Raw genomic sequence first — 23,477 nt, forward strand, 5'->3', positions numbered from 1 at the left:
GCCCTCTCTCAACAGAATGGGAAGAATATGACATCATCTACCTCCAGTATACAACATAGCCCTTTCAACAGTTCCAAGAAGGCTCCACACCAATTTGCATCACTCAGGTGACCCTGATGACACAGATAAATCTCCAGATGACCTTAACAACTTGTTAAAAGAATGCAGATGGCAAGCTGCCTGCAAGGAGTATAAATCCTTCCATTCCTCACCATCCAGTCAGAGCTAAAAAAGCTTCTTGGATGAGAAGTGAAACTTCTTCAAAGAAAAACCAGAAAGTCCAGTTGCCTCTTGAAAAAGCAAGAGGTTCTAAATATAGAATGTTCTAAATTTCAGTAACGAAGCTGTGAAATGTAACAATTGGTTTTCATTTTTGTCTTAATCTATAAGGTTTGTTTTAGAGATGGAACTCAAATTGGAAGTTCATATAAAGAAAAATATATAGAGGGCCAGAAATGCTTTACAAGCCATAAATTATCCTTTCTCTGGCCATTATAACTTTGAGTAATTGTTACCTGTACTCCAGAGATCTTGTCCTTCCCAGTAATATTTATTGTCTCTCTCTTATCTACATTTTGTCTTTACTGCTAGACACAAGTTTTGGTTTTGGTTTTCTTTAATATTCTTATTGGGCACTTGATTTTTTACATCTTCCTGTTTCTCTTCAACAAGACAGTCATCATGGCACGGTGCAAGTTGAAACTGTCCTTATGAATTAAGTTAAAATAAAGAATAAAGGAAAAAGAAGATAAAGTTGGTTTAGTGCATAGAGCCTGCATTTTCAAGTAATAAACAGAGCATTTTTAGATTTACACGTGGTTTCAATTTTGCAGTATATTTTCAACTGTTTCTATTCTATGTTTAGCAACATGGGAAATTAAGCGTACAGCCTAAAGTTTTGAAACTCAGCTTCATACTGGGAAAACTACAAAAGAAAGTATAAAGTGTATAAAGATGTGTAAATATAGAAGCAAAATATTATATACATGTACAGGTATGATGTAAGGTATTGTAGAAGGGAAAAAATTAAAAAAAATCTGCTAAAAAAAAGAAAGTGAATGCTAAAATAGGAAAAAACTAGGAAATACCAATAGTGGTATTTGGTGCAAAGTTATAGTTCTGACAAAAAACATGAATTTGTTTCCATTAAACTATCCTCTCTTAATTATAGATGACTGATTTAAATGAAAATTAAAAAGTACACAATATTCTTTTTTTACCTCTTGGAATCATTTGGAATTTCTAATACTTACTTTTTCTCTTTGTCAAGCAGATATTATTTTAAATTTCCGAACTACATATGTCAGCAAGTCTGGCCAAGTAATATTTGAAGCAAGATCTATTTGTATCCACTATGTGACTACCTGGTTTATCATTGATTTAATAGCTGCACTTCCTTTTGATCTTCTTTATGCTTTTAATGTAAATGTGGTAAGTATAGATTTTTGAAACCACTAAAATAACAATGATAGTATTTACCTCAAGAAATCCTTTTTGTGAATGAATGTATTGCTCTATGCAGGCAAATAAAAAGTGTACAGACTGAACTGTGTGTGCATATGCATATTGTTTGTTGAATGCTGGTATTTTTCTATTTCAGATGAAATACTAGTCTTATCCGTTTCCTATAAAATACTCAATAAACAATTAAGGGGGGGGGCATAGTGAAAGTAAAGTTAAAGGCATGCAAATAGAAAGCTGAAAACATTAGAACCTTTGAATAAGATATACCAAGAGCCCTTAACTTATGAATGTAATTCAGCCCATATACAGTATGTGATCATAAATTGTGCTCATGTATAATTTTACAATTTTTTTTCTGATTGTTCACTTCTTAAATGAACACGGGCTGTTAATCAAGCCCGTTGTCCATAATAGGAGGTTGTTTTTTTTTTTTTTACTGGAAGCAAGCAAATAATAATGTCCATTTCTGGCAAAAAATATTCATAATTGTGGGCCTATGACTGCAAATTTTGTAAATGTAGATCAGTTGTCATTTAACCAAAATCACATGACTGCATGGAGTACAGCCATAAAAACTTTAAATCTGGGTCAGACCTTTTTGGGAGATCTGCATAACTTTGCCTAAGCAGCAGATCATAAGTCAAGGACTGCCTATATCTAATGGGTACATTACATTTTTAATCATCATGCCATGGTGGTGCAGTGGTTAGAGTGCAGTACTGCAGGCTACTTTTGATGACTGCTGGCTGGCTGCAATTTGGCAGTTCAAATGTCACCAGGCTCAAGGTTGACTCAGCCTTTCATCTTTCCAAGGTGGTAAAATGAGGAGCCAGATTGTTGGGGAAATATGCTGACTCTGTAAACCACTTAGAGTGGACTGGAAAGCACTGTAAAGTGGTATATAAGTGATATTGCTATTGCTATCATCCAAACCTAAAATACTTTTGATGGATTGAACTAAACTTAGTTAGTGGAAATAATTTATTTTCTTACGTTAAAATAAACAAATAACATGAATGTTGTGATATTTAATTTTCTGTGAATTAGAGACATTTATTTTCCTTAATAATTGTCCCTGCCCACAATGGTCTCACTACCTCATCATAATAGGGCAGTCGGAGGTGTTCCTGGGAGGAATGAGTAAATAATGACTAAATAAGAAACTTAGGTGTGGCTTCGGCTGCACAGACCTCAGGGAGAAATATACATTCATACGGGCAAGATTCTCTTAAGGTAATCTTGCAAAAAAGTAGATTAGTACATCTGTGCCTGCAAATATGAAATAACATTATTACCCTGTTACCTGTCTAGCTCAGGAAATTAGAGAATTCCTTCTGAGACATTTGCTACTCCATATTCCTTTCGCAGCCAAACTTACCTTATTGTGACTCTTTTCCTTGTCTCCCATATCATTCCCACTTCCATTACAACAGGCAGCTACTGTGGCAAGAAATTTCAAAGCAGTTTACTGTCTTTTGAAGATGCCCACACTGTCATTTTCTGGCATGCAGGAGATTTAACTCCATCTTTAAACTGGTTCCCACTCACCAATGTTCAGAAAATCAATAAGATACATGTATTTTGTCAGGCTTTTAATTGCTTAATAACTTCAGTCAGAACAGTGACAGCACTTAATTACCTCAACTGACCTCAAAAAAGTTAAGCAGTGTCAGATTTATTTAGTAGTTTGATTGTAGCCACCAGAAAATCCCAGAGCCCTTTATTGGTCTGAAAAGTTAAAAAACAAAGGAAGCAACAGAAAACTATTTCCTTATTGTTGCTAGGAAAACTATTTGAAATTAACTCAAGCGGCTGCACTTTAAGTATTCACTCATATTTTAATCCCCCCCCCTCTCTCTCCCTCCCTCTCTCTCACTGTGTGAATTTTTGCCTTTTTTTCCCTTATGGCTCAGAGAGGTGGCAAAACATAGCCAACCTCAAGAAATCTGAAAATGTTAAGTAGTGTTTGATATTACTTGTAAGAAAAAGTTAACCACTTGCTTAATATTTGGATAAGAGAGTAATTCCATGATTTAACTAGAGATACTGACAAAGTGGGAGGAGGGAAAAGAGAGATCCTGAAAAAAGAAATATTTCTGTATAAATGCCAAGAAAATTCTATGAATGTTTCCATGTAATCACCAGTAGTTAAGCTCAGTTAAAAATAATATTTATTTAATTTGATTGAATATTGGCTAAAGTCACTCAAAAAACTTTCATTCCTATATTAGGACTAGAACTTACAGTACCCTAATTTATTGGCGAACCAAATATAATTATTACTTCCTTTGAAAATATATTCCAAACCAAATCAAATGCCTTTTCTATGTGATGAGATTCAAGTACAACAGAGTCCAAACCCAGACTTGAGAGGGTGGATTATACATAAGAAAATGTCTGCCACTACCAAGCCAATAATATAGTTAGAATCTTACCATAGTATCCACATTAATTAATTAAATAGACCTACAACTAGGATAAGATTTAGGTTCTTTGCTTGATTTTAAAAAGCAGCTTTATGTAAGTGTTACAAAATGATGGAGCCCTTTACCACTCTTCAAGGATTAATTATATATCTTCAAAATTTTCAAACGCTTTGTACAGTTCTTCAGTTTTACCACTTTGCAATGTCTGTATCAAATCAGATATTTTCAGAAGTGACAGAATTGTTCACTACAAACCTTGAAAAACTCCTTAATCAATGATGCATTTTCCTGCAACAATTGTAATATAGAATTTCCCTTTCAAAATCTGCAGAGTTTGGATCAGGCATAAAGGGTAACAGCCCCCTGTGTGGAAAGAAAGCTAAAGATGATTCTTGCTCCATGAGGTCATGTTATCAACATTATTATTCTCGCCTGCTGTTTTTATTTGAAGAACACTGTTGCATTTTATGGATTTTGAGAGTTAGAAAAGTCACACGGTGTAGGAAGCAGCTTTTTAGAACATGTCTTCATTTAATGACTTCAAAAAAATTCTAGTCTATTCTTTCATTTTATTGTAAATTTTTCATGTTGTGAGCTGCCCAGAATCATTGAGAGTTAGTGGCATACAAATTTAACACATTATTTTTATTGTATATTATTATATTATATGCCTTGCAAGGAAATTTGTGGGTCTTTTAAAAGAATTTATATTGGGAGGCAGTGGGGGACAGAGAAACTATTCATTGCTTTTACCCATCTTGATTCAGTGGTCTCTTTATTAGAGTTAAAGCAAGCTTTCCTAGAGTATAGGTCTGCCTCTTGTAGTGGGGTACAGGCAGAATCTAAGGAAAAGCCAGGGAAGAATCTTTTAATTGTACATGGTTACATGTACAATTAAAAATTATTGTAAACAAACCTGTACCAAATTTTTAGTGGCCCCAGTTTCTGTAAGTTGGAAGAAAAGTTTCCAATTCCATCTCTGTGAGTACGGGTTCCTCACAGGACTTTGTCTTGAGTCTGCTGCTGTTCACCTTGATGACCCATGACTGTTGTGCCAAGTCTGCTACGAATCATATTGTGAAGTATGTGGACGACATAGAAATGGTGGGTCTTATCCAGTGTTAGGTTTCAAATTTTTTTAGAATCTATTCTGTGGGTGTAGCCTGTTTTGTGGGAGTGGCTCAGCAGTCATGTGACTGAGTGGGAGTGGCTTGGTGGTCATGTGACCTGGTGGGCATGGCCATCTTGGAAAATGTGGTCAAACTCACTTAACAACACTCTTGCTTAGCAACCAAAATTTTGGGCTCAATTGTGGACATAAGTTCTCTTTCTTTCTTTCCTTCTTTCTCTTTCTCTCTCTTTCTCTTTCTATCTTTGTCTCGCTTTTTTTCTCTCCCTCTCCCTCCATTCCTTCCTTCCTTTCTTTCTTGTGTGTATCTCTCCCACTTTCTTTCTACCTTCCTTCCTTCTTTCTGTCTCTCTTTCTCTGTCTCTTTCTCTGTCTCTTTCTTTCTTTCTAAATCACTCTAATGTTTGATGAAAGCAGTCACAGGTTTAGGGTGAATTAAGTCTTTCTCCAAAACTTAAACCAGGATTCCAACAAAAATCTCTAGGCTAGCATCAAATTAAGGTTTTGACTTTTATCCAGAGCCCACCAGCTTCAAGAGTTCGTTACAGACCAGGTCTCTCCAGTTTAGATTTCCCAAATAGCCCTTGCAATCAGGAAACCATGGGTGTGTGCCACCTCTGAACCCTCAGCCACCCTTGATACTACAAGAAAACTTATTGATGCTCAACTATGATGTGCTTTGGGAGAGTGGCCACCACAAGGATAGAAGGCAAGGAAGGCTAGGAGGCATCAGAAAGGAAGGCTAGATTGAAGGATGTCTATGAGGATTATCAGTCATCCAGGATGTCCCCAAGAGGCAGCTGGACTTTCTGCATTTTCTTTGAAGACCTTTTGCTTCTCCTCCAAGAAGCTTCTTCACTCATCCAGAAGCTTCCTCAGAGCTGAAGAAGCTTCCTGGAGGCAAAGTGAAACATCTTCAAAGAAAAACCAGAAAGTCCAGTTGCTTCTTGGAAGAAAAAAAGCACCTTTGGGAAAAACGGATAAGGGCACCCGGTCCTGGTCTGTGCCCCTCATGTCCAGGCATCCATCCCAAGGAAGGACTGAACCCGGCTTGAAAAAGGGCTCATGCCCCACAGCCAGCCAATCCGCAAAAGCACAGAGGGTGGCATGGGGGGGATGCACATGTCCTGCATTGAAGACCAATCACGCCCAAGTTCCCCCAACATAGTGCCGTACATGGGAGGTCGGTGGGTGGCACTGAGTGGGTGGGTGGCACTGAGGGATAAAAGTTGTGGGATGGCATCTCCCCTCCCCCCCAAAAAAGTGTTCCCGCCTTTGCATTGGGAACCCTTGGCTGTGCTGTGCTTTTGCAAAACAAACCTGCCCTCAAACAAAAAATGGGTGGGTGGGCAGCCACCATTGCTACTCACATTGTTGCTGAGCTCCTGAAGAGTCATGCTCATGCTGGCGATCCAGAGGGCAGGGGGGAGAAGTTTCTCTTCTGCCATACGACCTCCTCTCCTCCTCCTTTACCCAAAGTGAGATGCAGCTAGCAGAGAAAACCTCACAGTGGCCCAGGGCCAAGGTGCCCTATTTTAAAGTTGAGCCCATTTCCTGTGCCAAGCGGGAAAGGAGCCTAAGCAAAGAGGTGGAGAGCCAGGCAGAGGAAGGTGGAAACCCTAGAGAGGGCTGCCTGCTGCCAACTATAAGCCAGGTTGATCAGGTGGCATGGTGCTGCAAGAAGCCACGATGCTACTGCTGGAGCTGTGTTGCTCCACTGGGTTCTGAAGACTTCTGCCCCTCATGCCACACTTTGCAACCACAGGAGCCGCACGTGGACCTCTATGGGGTGTTGGGCAACCTAGTTCTGGGATCCCCCTCAAAAAAGACCGACCACCTGTCACTGTGGTTCTTGCAGCTTTTGGGGGGGGGGGTTCTTTTAAAAAACACCTCTCCAGACAATCTTGAAAACCTGCGAGGCTGCTTTGGGGGGGGGACGGATGGGCAACATTTCCCCCCAGGCACCTGCAGCCTTGGAGCCTGCAGAAACTTGGACAGTAAAGGCAATTAAGAACTTCTCACACTCACAAGAAGATTTTCTTTACTGTGCAGAGGCTTGCTTTAAGGCTACAGGCTTTGAGGCTGCAGGTGCCCAGGGATGGGGGGGAATGCTGCCCATCTACCCCCTCCCAAATCAACCTTGCAGGTTTTCAAGATCATCTGAATAGGAGAGCCTAAGCAAAGGAGGAGGCAGAGAGCTGGGGAGAGGAAGGGGGAAACCCTAGCGAGGACTGCCTGCTACCAACTCAACTCCCTGCAGAATGGACTGCAGAGGGTGCCATAAGGCAGGTTGATCTGGGGGGAGGGATTCCCAAAATCAGATTGCCCAGCACCCCATCTGTGCAGGGCTCTGGTGGATGCAAAGCATGGCATGAGGGGCAGAAGTCTCTAAACCCAACAGGGCAATGCAACTCCAGCAGTAGCAGGGCAGCTTCTTGCAGCAGCACGCAGCCCTGATCAACCTGCCTTATGGCACCCTTTGCAGCCTGTTCTGCGTGGAGTTATGTTGGGGACAGGCAGCCCTCACTAGGGTTTCTCCCTTCCTCTGCCCAGCTCTCCACCTCCTCCTTTGGTTAGGCTCCCCACTGGGCTCGGGGGCTTCTGCCCCTCATGCCATGCTTTGCAAGGGGGAGAGAGAGAGAATCAAGCAGAGACTGGGGGGGAGAGTGACTAGGGGGGCAGGCCAGAGGAGGGAATGTTCCGGTACAGTGCCACCGGACCAATGGGTATGGAAAGGCATGGTAAATTTCACCATCCGGTATGCCCATACTGATGCATATCGGGTGAAACCCACCCCTGGTCTTATCCAAGAGAAAAAGGGAGTTTCTTATAGGCAGGAGGTGAAGGTTTGGTGGACTGATGCAATAAAAATAATCTGGTTTTGAACAAAACAAAGGAGATCATTGTTGATTTTAAAGTCAGCATAGTCATATTCCACTTTGTATCAAGGCTGCATCTGTTGAGGTGATCAATAGTATTAAGTATCTGTGGGTGCAGATAACTAACAATCTGATTTTGTTCTTCATACATTATCTTTAATGAAGCATGCAATTTCCTGCATCAGATGAGCAGACACATCTTTTTCCTTCTGTCATAGCCACTTTTTACAGAGGCATGAATGAGGAGCGTTTTTAAAAACTGCATCACTGTTTGGTTTGGTGGGAGCAGTGCCTCAGATAAAAGGTCCATATCTGGCATGAGGACGACTAAGAAGATTATAGGAAGTTCCCTTCCAGTTATTCAGGATACTGCTTATAAGTTCTATGTACTTGAAGCATTGTTAGATACCCTCCACATCCACTTCACGGTCTGTTTCTGTAACTCCCTTCTGGGAGAAAGTTTTTAAGCATTTATAGCAGGACTATAGATTCTGTAGCATCTTTGTTCCTTATGCTATCCGTCTTATAAATTCACAGGATTCTTTTCCCCCCATATATATGTATACATTTGAACTAGACTGTGATATTTCTCTGTATCATATATGTGAGTGTTTGTGGGTATACGCATAATGGTTATCTTTTGAGAGCTGAATGCAACAAAAGTTCATTTTAATGTATGCTGATTAATGTCCATTTTAAGTGACAATAAAGTTTTTATTCTATGCTAGGCTACGCTACACTATGCTATTCATTGCATTATTTTCATTGTTCATTGGTGTGAGGATTTTAGGTTAAGTATGTACATTAAGACTTTTTTTCTTTTCTACTCAGTTATGCCTGGTTCTTGGAAATTGCCTACACAAGTCCCTGCAGTTTTTTTGGCAAGATTTTCAGAGGGAGTGACTGGACCAAAATCACTCAGCTGGCCTAGAACTCACAATCTCTTGATTTCTAGCTTAACTTTAACCACTACCCCAAGCTGTCTCTCAGACTAAGTTTATAGTTTATATACTAAGTTTATATACTAAATGATTCCATGGCAAAAGTTTAGAAACTCCTGAGATAAAGACTGAATTGAAGGGGAGGTACATTTCTCTGATAGTTATATCAGAACTGAAAAGAATCCTCACCTTCCAATCTATGTTCAACTTATTAGGAATGGAATTAAAGTGGTTGGCTTTGTAGACTATGCTGCTGATGTTGTTGTTGTTTTGTTTTTTGCCCTTTCTGGGGTCAGATTTTAGTTCTATCTGATTTTGCTGATATAAAAGTATGAGACATTATTTGGAATGCAATCCTTGATTGGAGAAGATTACCTATCTAGCTCATCTAGAAATCACCCCCTCACTCTAAATCAGTTTCCTATTCATCAAATTTAAGACATGATTCATGCTGTGTTCATGTTCATTCTATAAAGGAAAGAGAAGTTCTAACAATAAGCAGCAGAAAATAAAGGAAATCATGGCACTAAAGTGATTCCAAAAGAGATGGAAATACAACAGCTTTATTCAGAAATTATTTTTGCCTTTGAAAATAGAAACTGATTTATTCTAATAAAAATAAAATCAGAATTATTATGTCCCATGAAAACTATTTTTAAAAGCCTAAATCTGCTCTGATCTTTTTTAAAGAATCAGATTACAATAAGTTAAGTTAAAATAATTTAGTTTGTAACTTCACCCTGTTAATAGACCAGGGTTTCCTATAAATCCTGAAAGGTACTCAGTTATAAGCTGTGATGTTTATTCCCCCATCTGGTTATTTTAGTTTCAGCTGTGATGTCCTTTTTCCTTTTCCTATCCTTAAAACTACAATGCTTCTTTGATTTATTAGAATTCCCAGTTGAGGTAAAATGCACCCAAGTTCTGATTACAGGAAGTTCTGGTTTATTGACCATAATAGGGACTGGTAATTCTCTTTTTAAGCAAGGCAGTCACTAAATGGAAAAGCATGAGATTGTACTTTCCTTTATTCCATTCCCCCATCCATAGGAATGCTTAACTGGCACTGAGGTAGCCATCTCAAAACCCTCAGGACTAATCAATTTCATAATTTCTGCTTTTGTTTGCCACCCAACCATTGCCCCACCCTTTCGAATGCTAAATTGGGTACTGGGATAATTAGGAAGAAGTAAATTAATATCTGTAGTTACATTCATAAGAGAGGAAGGCATTCCAAGAGCATAAGCAAGAACATAGTGGGAAATACATTTTAGAAACAATGTTCAGGGCTGGCAACAGTGAACACATGATTCAAACAACCAGTTTATTCCACAATGTGTCTTCTTACTCTCTTGTAATCCCTTCTTCACCAATCTCTCCACTCTATGAGGTGGAAGGAAAAAATGGGTCAGACACAAGAAAGATTTTTGAAGGAGATTGCTTGCTTGCTTGTTTGATTGTTGTTGTTGTTTTGATTTGTTTTCTTCCTCTCTAATTCTACTGGTTTAAGCAACCTTACCATTCTGCAAGAGGTGGTGGGGGGAGCAGAATAAAGACTACCAGTGCCACTGTAATTTTAATGTGTATTCCTCATTGTGTGCTTGTTTACTCTCTTGTAATCTCTGCCACTGATCTCTCCATTCTGTGAGAAGGGAGGAAAAAGCAGGTCAGACATAGGTCAATGTGTCCTAAATATGTTGAACAAATAACCGAGGGATGCTGTGAAAGTTATAAATGCAGACACTAATCATAAATTTATTTTTTCAGGATCATTCTAATATCAAATGGTTGTTGAATGAAACTGTCAGTAAGCAAGGTCTACTGTACTAGAATTAATTTACATCATAATAGGCTATTGTAGTACATTTCCGACAATGCATATTGCATTGAAGGCCAAATGTTTCCCATGAAATAAATCTTCCATACGCAACAAGCAGCATCCAAACCATAATGACATGAAAAGAAAGAATAAGCATACAGAGACATTATCTCACAAAATTACTCATAACATATTATAACGTTTGATGCAAATGCACAGTATTTGAAGGATGATAATACACTTATTTCATAAGTGGCCTTTCTTGTGACAAAGCATACATATCTAAAAAGCTCCATTCCTTCTCTATATCAAAATTGATCTCTGATCTGTGGTATTTTTACAAGATCCATGTAACAAGCTGTGCAATGTTACTTAATTTATTCTTTTATTTAATCATTTATTCATGTCCCTCTGTATAAATTAAAAATCCTGTGGTTAATGAAATAGCTTCTTGTCTGTAGACTGTTATAGTGGCTGAACTGCATGGCTATTAGTTGCTTTTGTCTTACGACATTTTTGCTTGAAAAGTTTAACCTAACTGATCAAACTTGATGAACCATAAAATGAAGTTCAGCAGGTCTTGTATTTGTGAGCATATCAAATCCAGCCAGGCACAAGAGACAAATGCTGACTCTTTATATCTTCTTGTCAAATATATGGTTGTGAAAATGTGCTTCTAAATGTGTTTTAGACCTTACAGGAAGAGATCGAACAATGAAAACAGAGAAAAGGCTTTGGGAATTAATAAAAAGAAATTAGACTTGATTTATTCATTTACATTTCATTTACAAAATTGCCATCATTATTTTTATAAATTGGTATGTTTAGTTTGGTCCACTGCAAAAAAAAAATTAAATTAACTTCACTGAAGTATACAGAGTCCCATCCTATCCTTAGATTTGCTCTTCTTCCTTTTCTATTGTAACTTTCAGATTATAATATAATATAATCTGTGCATTGAAACATGCAGAGCAGAAAGGCTGTTTCAGTATATGGGAAACCTACATCCTCATAGTTATATCCCACAATCCCGCACATTTTTGCTTTATTATATTAATTGGTGGGAGATGTTCCCCCTGGAGATCCCGGTCACCACTATTTGCAAAAATCATCAACACTGTTTTCCACCAAATTGAGAAAAACTGAATAGTGTACCATGATCCATGAAATAAGATTACCATTATTGCCTTAAAAGAAAGTCACAAATCAGGTAGGGAAAAATCTCATGCAGCTCTATATGCACTAATCTGTCACTTACCAGCACCTTCCAAAACAGAAAGTCTCTGAAGAAAAAGGAGACTAATGTAGTTGTAGGCTATCAAAAGATTCTTAAATTTTTTATATATGTATAAAAATTCAGGATATCATGTTGAGGGCAGCGTCTGTGTCTTTTTTCAAATTGTGCTAAGTGTACACAAATTCTAGCTTTGAGTATGTATTCAGAACAACAGAGCAAGAACAAATGGAATCAGAATTGTTAAGATGGCATGTTATCAGTAGCAATTTTTGACACTTTTTTCAATGACTATGTTAACACATTTTTCATGTTTTTTTAAAATGCAATAATATTTATATTTTACCTTGGTTTTGGTACTATTTAAAAAAAGCAAATAGAAGGGATGCATTTTATAAAAAGACAGTATCAATTTATAAATATAGTTGATGTAGTTGATGTTCATCCTAAATTATAATACATGCCTAAATGAAAATAAGTGGGCCAGTTTTATTCTGTTTGCAAATGCATCTATAACATGATCTCACTTTCTTGCATGTTTAGGTATCAATTGTTCACCTTCTCAAGACTGTACGTTTACTACGCCTTTTACGTCTACTTCAGAAATTGGATCGTTATTCCCAGCACAGTACAATTGTTCTGACATTGCTGATGTCTATGTTTGCACTGCTGGCTCACTGGATGGCTTGCATTTGGTATGTCATTGGAAAGAAGGAAATGGAAAAAAAACCACTCACATGGGACATAGGTAAAGATAAGCTTTTTATTGAAATTTAAAAAAAACTGCACTGTAAAGATTGGAAAATTATAGTTTTGCATAAGCCACTGCAGATGTCATTAGAGACATACTCACTGATTTTGTGGTACAGTTGAGTAAGCCCTGTAATCATGCAACATTTCAGGCTTTCCAGTAAGAACAGAGATCAATATAACTAATGTGCTCCTACAGTCGTCTGAGTAGGTACAAAACTATGTTAGCTTTAGAGGCAGAAATTACAGCCATTTCCATCTATGTACTCTGCAGCAGTCTAAGACAGCTTTGTATTGTATCTCCAATATTTTCTTCGTTTTCAGGAAATCTTGCTTCATCATATCTCAGGGTTTCCTCCTAAGCAGGTCTATTGAGAGGAATAATATTTTGTTGATCCTCTGTTGATATTGAGTTTGGCAAAAAAAAATGAAGATAATCACAGATTGCATTCAAAGTGTTTGGAAGAACTGGCTTCAGGCCAATAGCATTGGTTGCTCTTGTTGATGAGTTCTGGCAAGAGTGGAATAGGGATAGTGCATCTGCCTTTGCTTTCCTTGCCCACAACCTTCAATATCCTCAATCATGGTATCCTTTTTGGCTAACTTTGTGGTTGGGTGGTCCAGTCTTCTGCTGGTTTGGCTCCTTCCACCAAGGCCAGTCCCAATCAGCATTGATAAGGAATGAGAGGTTCAGTTCATTTCTTGAGGCATGTCACAATGTTCAGTATTCTTTCCACTCTTTTTTAACATTTACATGAAGCTGCTGGTTGAGATCATCTATCACCATGGGATGAGGTACCATCAGATTTGATGATAGTCACATTTAAATTTCCTCCACCACCCCCAGTAACATAAATGAAGCTGTCATTGCCCTCTTGTGCCTGAAGGCTGTTGATGTCTGGATGGGAGACAACAGGTTTTGGCTGAGCCCTGATAAAACTGAGTGGCTTTTGGTGGGGAACTTTGGGTATGGAACTTTAGTTCTAGATGATAGGGTTGCACTACATGAAAGAGATTTAAAATAGAATTATATTATGATGCTTTAGTTGTGTTACTAACACATGTTGGTATAACAGAAATGATAAATTCAAATCTTTAATATATTACAGTGTGATGTAGTTATGAAGGCTTTCTAGATAATTTTTGAATATTATGAAATGTAATTAAAATTTTGGCCATTATTCATAAGTTACTTGGGTTTCAAAATCTGTTAAATATATTTTACAAATATTGATAATTAATCTGGTGCTATTGTGTGTATATAATGAATAAATACTGATAACTAATACAAATATAGCACCATTCCACCAATTTTAAGACTTACTTAAAATAAGTTATTTTAAGCAGGACGCTCTGAATAGTTGATTAGAAGGGAATTCAAAATATTGTTTTGTTATTCTAACATTCTCATCAGCATAATTCTGTTAACAAGCTTTTGATTTAATGCTAGGAACTAATACCTTTTGACTTTCCTGGGCCTTTTATTTTTTTAAAAAACTATGAACAGAGCTATTGGTTTGTATAATAAATATAATTGACAAATACACTAGAATCTATACATTTCATTTTTGTTGATTGCAAGATTATTTGTTTTATTATTTATTTACTGTATATAACACCTTCATTATTTTTACTAGTAACTCAAGGCAATGAAAGTATTAAACACATCTTCCTCCTCCTATTTTTCCCACAACAACAACATTCCTATGAGAGTGATTGGCCCAAACTTACCCAGCTGATTTTCATGGTTATGGCAGGACTTGAACTCATGATATTCTGTTTTCTAGCCTTCATCCATAGACTAAGCTGGCTCTCTATAAAATTATGCCTATAGGCTGCCATCAATTTCAAAAACAAATTATCTATTATTTACTTTTTATACTTCCTCCTTTCTTTGACAATAATTAAGACAAAATAAATATGCTGTTAGTTTTTCTTAAACATGTGATCTGATTTCAACACTAACTTTAATGGCAAAGCTTCTATTTTATCATAATATAGATTGAGACTTTTGAAAAGACATTTTGAAATTTAAAAAAAAAACCAGCCCTCTGGATTCTTAGGAATATAGCTATATGTCAGTTAGATCTGTGCCAGCCAGTGAATTCATTATTTGGAAAATGTTCTTTGCTAATAACTATATTCTGTGCACTAGAACATCATGATCTTTTTAAAAATGGACAGCCATGGAAAGCAGGTTAATATGAGGTCAAAGCGTCAAAAAGCCTTTTCCTTGGGATCAGCAAAGCTGCCAGAAATAATTTGTATAACGTCTTATAATTTCACCACCAGCTTTTCCTTCTTTCTTTTTTTTAAGAAAGTTTTTTAGAAGTTCACCCTGAATAACATTGGATATGTAGCGATTACAGAAAGATACATTTCAGAAGGATTGCACATATATCTACACTTTTTCTGAAATATTATAGTTTTTGATACTTATTACTAATACATTGTATTTTCTTGATGGTTTCTTTTTGAGCTTTAAATCAGGGGTCTCCAACCTTGACAACTTTACGACTTGTGAACTTCAATTTCCAGAATTCCTCAGCCAGTATGTGAATACACACACACAGAGGTTGTAAATTTGTAATGCTTCTTACATCTGTTCTGTCAAGATACTCAGGACCTCAGCTAGGCTAAATTCCTTTCCATAAGCATTATCATCACATACATCATATCCTAAAAATACTGACAGAAAGATTTTAATGGCTAGAAAGTTGTCCCAGGTGAATGCTAGTAGAATGTGAAGCATTCATCATTCCCTTCATTAGTAGTTTTGCAGTCACCAGATATTCTTGTCAGCAATTCTGAGGAGGCATTTTGAATATATCCTTGAGGGCATGCACTTGTCTTTCTATCACCATTAAAATTCAATCATCCCACCCACAACTAACCCCTTGTCCTCAAAATTATAACCCGATTAAGCATATCCAGCAAAGCAAGAGACATTATATCATTATATTGTTTTTAAATGTGGATTTCAAATATAACATCCACAAATCAGACTCATAGGAACCAGTAATTTAGTCTAGTTCAACTGTTATCTTTTCAGGTTACCAATGCATACAAACGTTGGAATTCAGCAATGTGTGTTTGCTTAGATAAAGAAAAGCTTGTCTCTTCCAATGTAACATATAAGAATATAATAGCACATGCACCCTATATTTAGAGCTGATTTTCAGGTTCATAAAATGCATGGTATATCTGTTTCTAATTCCTGTATTATCATTGAACTGCAAGATTTAATATTCATTCACACCCAAACTCACTGATTATGAAGACGTGACCTATAAGCTAGGGGTGAAATCAACTTACCTTTGCTACTGGTTTGCAAATGTGAGCTCACACACCACCTCTGTGCATGCGCAGGACCTTCCATGTATACGCAGAGCATCAAAAATGGATTGTTATGATGTCCAGGTAGGTGAGTGGAGCCTCCCATCACCAGTGCAACTGGTTCGTCTGAACTAGACAGAACCGGCTGAATTTCACCACTGCTATAAGCTTGAGCTTCTCTTCAAGTGTTCTTAAATATGCACATTATTGTGGGAAGGTCATAAGCTGGTTCCAAAATGCCCAATAATTCCTGGAATGCTGAACCATTTAAAGAGATGCAGACTGATGGGCGACTTTGGATGTCAGACTTCCCAGATAGACCAGAAAAGAAACATAGTCACTGAGCTAATCTTCTTTGTTGAACAGAATCATGCAAGTGTGAAAATACAAATCTCTCAATGTCTTATTTTACAGCCTAATTAGTTAGGGTGATTCTCTTCAAAGTTTCTTTTTCTGCCTGTTATTCAGCTACGGGTTCCCAACCCCTTAACTGATTTCTCCCTAGGCAGAATTTTAACCCTGTTCTCATTTCCCAAGGTTATTCCCACATATCAATGCACCAAGACAGTCACTGTTAGGCACCACTCTGGCAATTTTAAGAAACAAAAATGAAATAATTTTACTTTCTCAATAAGACAAAAAGCATACATGGATTCAAGAAAATGTTCTCTATGATGATTGGATATTTAATAACTATTTTCAGAACAATTATGTCTCAATAATATAATCAGTAGATCTTATTCAAAGTGTATGTAAGTCTAAGTGCCATTGCTATTAGAGAAAAAACAGTTCCATGGCTATCTCTTTCATATTTTTGCTAACTCCAACTCCAATTCTTTCCCAATTTTTCCTTAGTTGGCTTCCAATTCCACTTCTGATAAAGTCACTTGAGAAGGCAGGACCTTTCTTTTTTCATGTTCCACCTATATCATTACAATTATGTCATAAGATGATGTATCTTAGCATTTAAATATCACCAAAATCTTGGCATAATAATCTAGTTTGGCCAGCAACAACAATCTAAACTATAAATAAACAAGTAATTTCTATTATGCAATTTTCTGCTTTGCATAAACCTTCAAATGATTTGTTTCAAGTGCTTACTTCACCTTTCTTGATAGCTTTTGCATTGGATGGTATTTATGGAGAGCTAATGATCCAATAAAACTGGAATGGCAATATTAATTGCATTTCCAATCTTAGCAATACCTTATATAATTCATCACATTTTTTGATTACCTGACATTCTTTTAATTCCAAAACATTAGTTATGAAACACTCTGCAAAGTGACAAATTCGTATTTAGCAGGACATTGATGAGCTTCATCTTATTAAATTGTTAGTAGTGAGGGGAAAATCTGTCCAGCTGCCATTTATATATTGAATGTAAAAGATTAGGCTGTATATTTAAGAAGAAGAATACATAGAAAAATGTAAATGTTTTCATTAATTTGTATACCATAGACATTGAAACAAAATATATTTTGAATAAACTTCCACATTTACTAGATTGATCTACAGAAAATAAATATAAAGGCTGAATATACAGGCTGGATAATATTCTGCTTTGTTTCAAGGCCATTTTAAATACAATTTAAAAATATTGTTTCTACTAGTTGAAGAGCTGTTAAAGTTTAATTAATGTCAGGTGCAAAAAATCAGGAATCAAGGTTATTCAAATGAGTGCAAGTTTACTCCATGCTATATCTTCTCAACAGGGCTGTCAAACTTGTGGCCCGCAAACTGGATGCGTCACACGCTGGCCACACCCACAAACAATTTACTGAAGGGGTAAAACCTTGATTCTTGATTTTTTGCATCTGACATTAAAAACTGATGCTTGCTTTTCTAATTTCTCTTGTTATAAATAAACTCCATGCATTTAAATAAAGAAAAATGTTACATGTTTTATTATTATAATTAAATCTTTTCTTGGTTTTCAATTACTCTGAGTATAGATACAAAGCAGAAGCATGAATTCATCTTGAATATATAGTATTTTACTACTCCAGGTTGTAAAATATCAGGATTCAAGTGTTTAGATGTTCCTTTGAGGTTCAAAAAAATAAGCGCAAAGAAACAAGTTTATGAAAAGAAAGCCTGAACCAAGAGCTTTTCCTTTGATCTGTTACCTCAAGCAGTGACCACAGAGACTCCTGGCTCTGACACAGTTGAGGCCTTTCCTTGAGGCACACCTTTATAGTATACCAAGGTACTCGGTAGAAAAAATAATTATGTTTTTAAAGAAGCCTTTTTCAACAAGCACTTGTTTAGCTGTAGAGAAAAGAAACTGACAGGAAAACTAGAAAGCAAGGAAAAACAGAAAAGCTGAAGGTATAGAATCAGTAATAGGAAGATGAGTTGGTTGATGGAGAAAGAAATTACCTGCAGGATAACCAGACTGGAAATAAATAAATTATAACAGAACTTATTGGGGCAGAATTTGACTATGTGTATGTTGTTGTCAATGTGTAAAATTAGGTATTTTATGGAAATGCCTAGGAAATCTATAGAATGCCAAAAATGGGATGTCAAAATAAGAAATCTCTCACATTTTTGAGGCATTCTATACAATGACAAAATATAAACAGGCAAAGTATAAAATACTCCAGCTAAAATGCCATTCTAGCCTTCCTTGTTACAATAAGTAGGTCAATACTGGTATTTTGTCTTGTTTTTCTTCTTTTTTTTCCAGTAAGAATGTCGTGTACATTTATTTTGCTTTTCTTCTGTTCATTTTCATATTTGTCTTTTCAATAAAGGGTTCGGGTTTGCCTCTAACCCTAACCTTAGCCCTAACCCTTTCCATTAATATTTTCTCATACTTTATCTAAATAGTTCTTATCATTGTGCATAATGCCTATATACAATGCCTAAGGAATGCATATTAAAATAACACAGACATTTCATACTTTGTCTAAAAACTTCACACATCCTATAGATTTGCTAGGCATTCTATGTAATGCCAGCTTTTCACACATTACTAATAACATATATAAATCTGGATAAAAATAATGTAATTGTGATGTAATGATGTAGTGGTTAGAATGCAGTATTGCATGCTAATTCTGCTGACTGCCAGGGGTTTGATCCTCACTGGCTCAAGGTTGACTCAGCCTTCCATGCTACCAAGATCAGTAAAATGAGGACCCAGATTGTTGGAGGAATATGATGACTGTGTAACCTGCTTAGAGAGGGCTGTAAAGCACTGTGAAGGAGTATATAAGTCTAAGTACTATTGCTATTGTAAACCTCATATTTATTTGAAAGATAAAAATAAATTTAGAATAATTTATTTTGAGATTATGAAAAAAATTAACAGGCTCATCTTCTGTAGAATTGGGCAATCTGCTGGGATACGAGAGTAACAATTCATATTATGTGAAGAGAATCCTGCCTTGTTCTCATGTTCTTGAATGTTTAAAGTTCTTTCAGCTTCACCAGTTTTCTTGCTTTTGTAAACTTGTTGCACCATAGTACTATATTGAATGTACAGCACCATAGCACTATATTGATTGTTTGTTCAATATAGGTAGTCCTCTACTTACAACCAAAATGGAGCCTGCCAATTATGGTTGTTGGTCATGACAATCATAAAGACATTCATCCCGTGTCTGATCCAATATTAAACTTTTATTTATAGTTTAGCAACCATGATGGTCATAAGGTAAACATCACAGTTGTAAAGTTATCACAGCAGTCACTAAGTAAACTTGTTCTCTGTAGCACATTTTTAGCAAAAACTGGAAAATATCAGTTTTCAGCAAAAAAAAATATCATAAATTGCAGTCACATGACCATGGAATGCTACAAATAGCCATAAATGGCACCAGTTACTGAGCAAACATAGTCACGTGACTATGAACAGAAGCAGCTGCTGGCACTTTGGAACAGAACTGTGTGTTTTGGAGTCCATCATAACTTCAAATGGTTTCTAAGCAATTGGTATAGGATTACTATATGATTTGATATTAGTTTCTAATATATGTGTGTGTGTGTGTGTGTGTGTGTGTGTTTATTTTTGTATATATATAAAATCAAGTTATTTTAAATCTTAGCTTTCAAATCATTAAAATGTAAACAATGATTATTTGATATAATTCAAAGAAATGTAGTTGGAGAATAATAAAGTTGTAACATACTTACTGAAGAGTAAGTTTCATTGAAAACAGTTATTTCCATATAAATAGAAACGAAAGTGGAGTGCATGATGGAATCAGTTACATCACAGATGTCTATTTTATTATTTATCTATCTATTATTTATCTATTATTTATCTATTTATCTATTATTTATCTATTTATTTATCTATCATTTATTTATTTAATTTGTATTGCTGCCTATTTGCCCATGGCAACTCAAGACAGCTTACAGAATATCAAACCACATTTAAAAAACTAACAAAAAGAATCAATAAATTAATATAGTAAAACATAACAAAATCACTCCCACCCACCCCATCCCAGTGACAGCAAATCACATGAGCCATTTAAAGTCTCTGTGCGCATGCCCAAGATGGTGTCCTGTTGTGTTTGAGGAGAGCTTCAGGGAGATGATTGTCCTTCTTGGGGGCTTGCAGGGGTACCCTATTCCATCGTTGGTTCCAGGTCTAGCTATGATAACTTCCTGGGACCTCGGGGATACCTTTGAGCTGTGATTTACTGCTTTGTAGCCGGAACATCGTGAGTGAAAGGGGGCGGCTGGCGGTGAGAGGAGAATGAAGAGCATCAGTGGCTGCCAATGTGGGTGAGGTCAGCAGCGGCGGCGGGATGCCCGGCTTGGGATCTCTGCAGCCGGTGTGGATGGGCTCAGCACCAGCTTCCCGCTACCTCCCTTGAACACTGTCGGCTCCCCTCCCCGTGGACAAATCATCTCCTCATTCCATTTCCCTGTGATGTCATCCCATTTGGTTGATGCCACACTCTCTTCTATGCTATACTGCGACAGAACTTTATTCCCTTCGGGAACTCCCCCTTTCCTGGGGGGCCTTCTTGCCTATCAAGACAAGCTTCCTTAATGACGGATCTTGGGATCCCAAGAGGTGGCATGCGAAGAAGAGATTTTTAGGGGTTTTTTACAGGGGTTTTTTAATCAAATTTTAAGGGGAGGGTGGGGGTTGATACGGATTGCTCAGACAGGCTTGGGGAGGAGTCTGCCAGGGCACAGGGCAGAGATAACTAATGGGTGCGGGTCAGGAGTGTTGGGAAGGGTAGGGATTCCGAGGGAGACATTAAGCCATTCCATTGGGGGGGGTTCACCATCTCTACTGCTTGAGAGGCAGATATGGTGGGGGACGAGGACCAAATTATGTTCGGGGGACACGGGTCCACTGTTTAAGAGCGATCGCGCGTTCCAACCCTCATCACCCTTCTCACACCCCTGGGTGCTCGGGATTACAGGACCCTGGTCTCCGGCTGGTGTCGCTTAACACCAGGTCCGTGGTACATAAGGCTCCCCTCATTTATGACCTCATATGAGGGTAGAGCGAACCTGGCGTGCATTACGGAAACTTGGTTGGGCCATGAGGGTGTTCCCCTTAGTGAATTATGCCCACCAGGCTTCCAGGCATTTCACCAGCCGAGAGCCCAGGGCAGGGGTGGGGGGGTGGCGGTGGTTATTAGGGAAAGTCTCAGACCTCAGGAGGACACTGTGCCTCAGATAGGTGGGTGTGAGTCCCTTTTTGTGAAATGGGGCCTTGGAATTCAGGTGGGCCTTTTTGTTATGTATCTGTCTCCCTGCTACGTTTCATCAGCCCTGCTGGAGCTGCTGAATCTGTTAGCTGAATTGGCAGTTGATTTCCCCAGGCTAATGATCCTGGGGGATTTCAATCTGCCTTCCATTGGTGAGACATCCGAGTCAGCTCGGAAGTTCATGGCTTCCATGACGGCTATGGACCTAACTCAGTTAATTCAAGACCCCACCCATAATGGGGGACACACACTCAGCCTGATTTTTGTCTCTGGGCAGTGGATGAATGATCTAGATTTAGGGGATATTTCTATCCAACCCTTGTCATGGTCGGATCATTTCCTCATCAGGCCTGACTTCCATACTGCTACCCCTCACCACAGGGAGGCAGAACCAACTAGATGGTTCCGTCCCAGGCACCTGATGGACCCTGAAAGGTTCCTGATGGAGCTTGGGACTTTTCCTGAATCCCTTGCTCACAACTGACTGAAGCCCTAGTGGAATCCTGGGATAGGGCGGCCACTGGGGCTTTGGATCGTGTTGTGCCTTTGCGGCCTCTGACCTGGTGTCGATCCCAGGTAGCTCCCTGGTTTACCGAGGAGCTCCGGGAGATGAAACGCCAGAAAAGACACCTAGCGAGTGGTTGGAGGGCCAGCCGGTCTGAATCTGATCGAACACTAGTAAGAATTTATATTAAATCCTACTTAGTGGCGATAAAAGCGGCAAAACGGCAACATTTTTCTGCTCTTATCACGTCCGCAGATAACTGCTCAGCCTTCCTGTTTAGGGTGACCCACTCCTTACTTAAATGAGGAGCTGGGAAAGACCCCTTGCAGGGTAGAGCTGAAGAATTTGTTCAGTATCTGCAGGAAAAAATCGCTCAGATCCGGAGAGGCTTGGGCTCTGACTGGGTAGATTCGGGCGAGTCAATGGGGATGAATCTTGTGGAGACTATCTGGGATGAGTTTGATCCTGTGACCCCCGAGGGCATGGACAGGATTATGGGGAGACTCAGTGCTGCCACTTGTGTGCTGGACCCATGTCCCTCTTGGTTAGTCTCGGCTTCCCGGGAGGTGACATGAGGCTGGCTCCAGGCAATTATCAACGCTTCATTGAGAGAGGGGTTCTTTCCCATCGCCTTGAAGGAGGCGGTGGTAAGGCCCCTCCTTAAGAAGCCTTCTCTGGACCCAGCTTCTTTAGCCAACTATCGTCCAGTCTCCAACCTTCGCTTTGTAGTGAAGGTTGTTGAGAGTGCGGTAGCAGTAGCATGTCAGCTTCCCCAGTCCCTGGATGAAGCTGTCTACCTGGATCCGTTTCAATCAGGTTTCAGGCCTGGATACAGCACAGAGACGGCATTGTCGTGTTGGCCAATGATCTCTGGCGGGCCCGGGACAGGGGCTGTTCCTCTGTCCTGGTCCTATTAGACCTCTCAGTGGCTTTCGATATCATCGACTATGGTATCCTACTGCGACAACTTGGGGGGTTGGGAGTGGGGGGCACCATTTTACGGTGGTTCTCCTCCTACCTGTTGGATCGGTCGCAGTTTGTGTTGACTGGAGGGCAGGGATCGACCCCAAGGCACGTCACTTGTGGGGTGCCCCAGGGGTCAATTCTCTCACCCCTCCTGTTCAACATATATATGAAACCACTGGGTGAGATCATCTGTGATTTTGGAGTATGATAGCATCAATATGCTGATGATACCCAACTTTTCATCTCTACCCCAAACCACCCAAACAATGCCCTCGATGTGATGTCCCAATGCCTGGAGGCTGTGCGGATCTGGATGGGGAGGAACAGTCTCAAGCTCA

The 23,477-nt window shown here is 38.5% G+C and overlaps 1 protein-coding gene across 1 annotated transcript in view; it reads left to right on the forward strand.

Annotated features, from left to right (window-relative positions):
• KCNH8 (potassium voltage-gated channel subfamily H member 8) overlaps positions 1–23,477 on the forward strand; it is a 215,977-nt gene that overhangs the window by 136,829 nt on the left and 55,671 nt on the right. The window contains exons 6-7 of the mRNA XM_032237738.1: positions 1,274–1,431; positions 12,436–12,640. Of these exons, the coding sequence (XP_032093629.1) occupies positions 1,274–1,431; positions 12,436–12,640 (363 nt within the window). The remainder of the gene's footprint in view (positions 1–1,273; positions 1,432–12,435; positions 12,641–23,477) is intronic.

This window comes from Thamnophis elegans, chromosome Z, assembly GCF_009769535.1.
Source record: "Thamnophis elegans isolate rThaEle1 chromosome Z, rThaEle1.pri, whole genome shotgun sequence".
Classification (NCBI taxonomy): domain Eukaryota; kingdom Metazoa; phylum Chordata; class Lepidosauria; order Squamata; family Colubridae; genus Thamnophis; species Thamnophis elegans.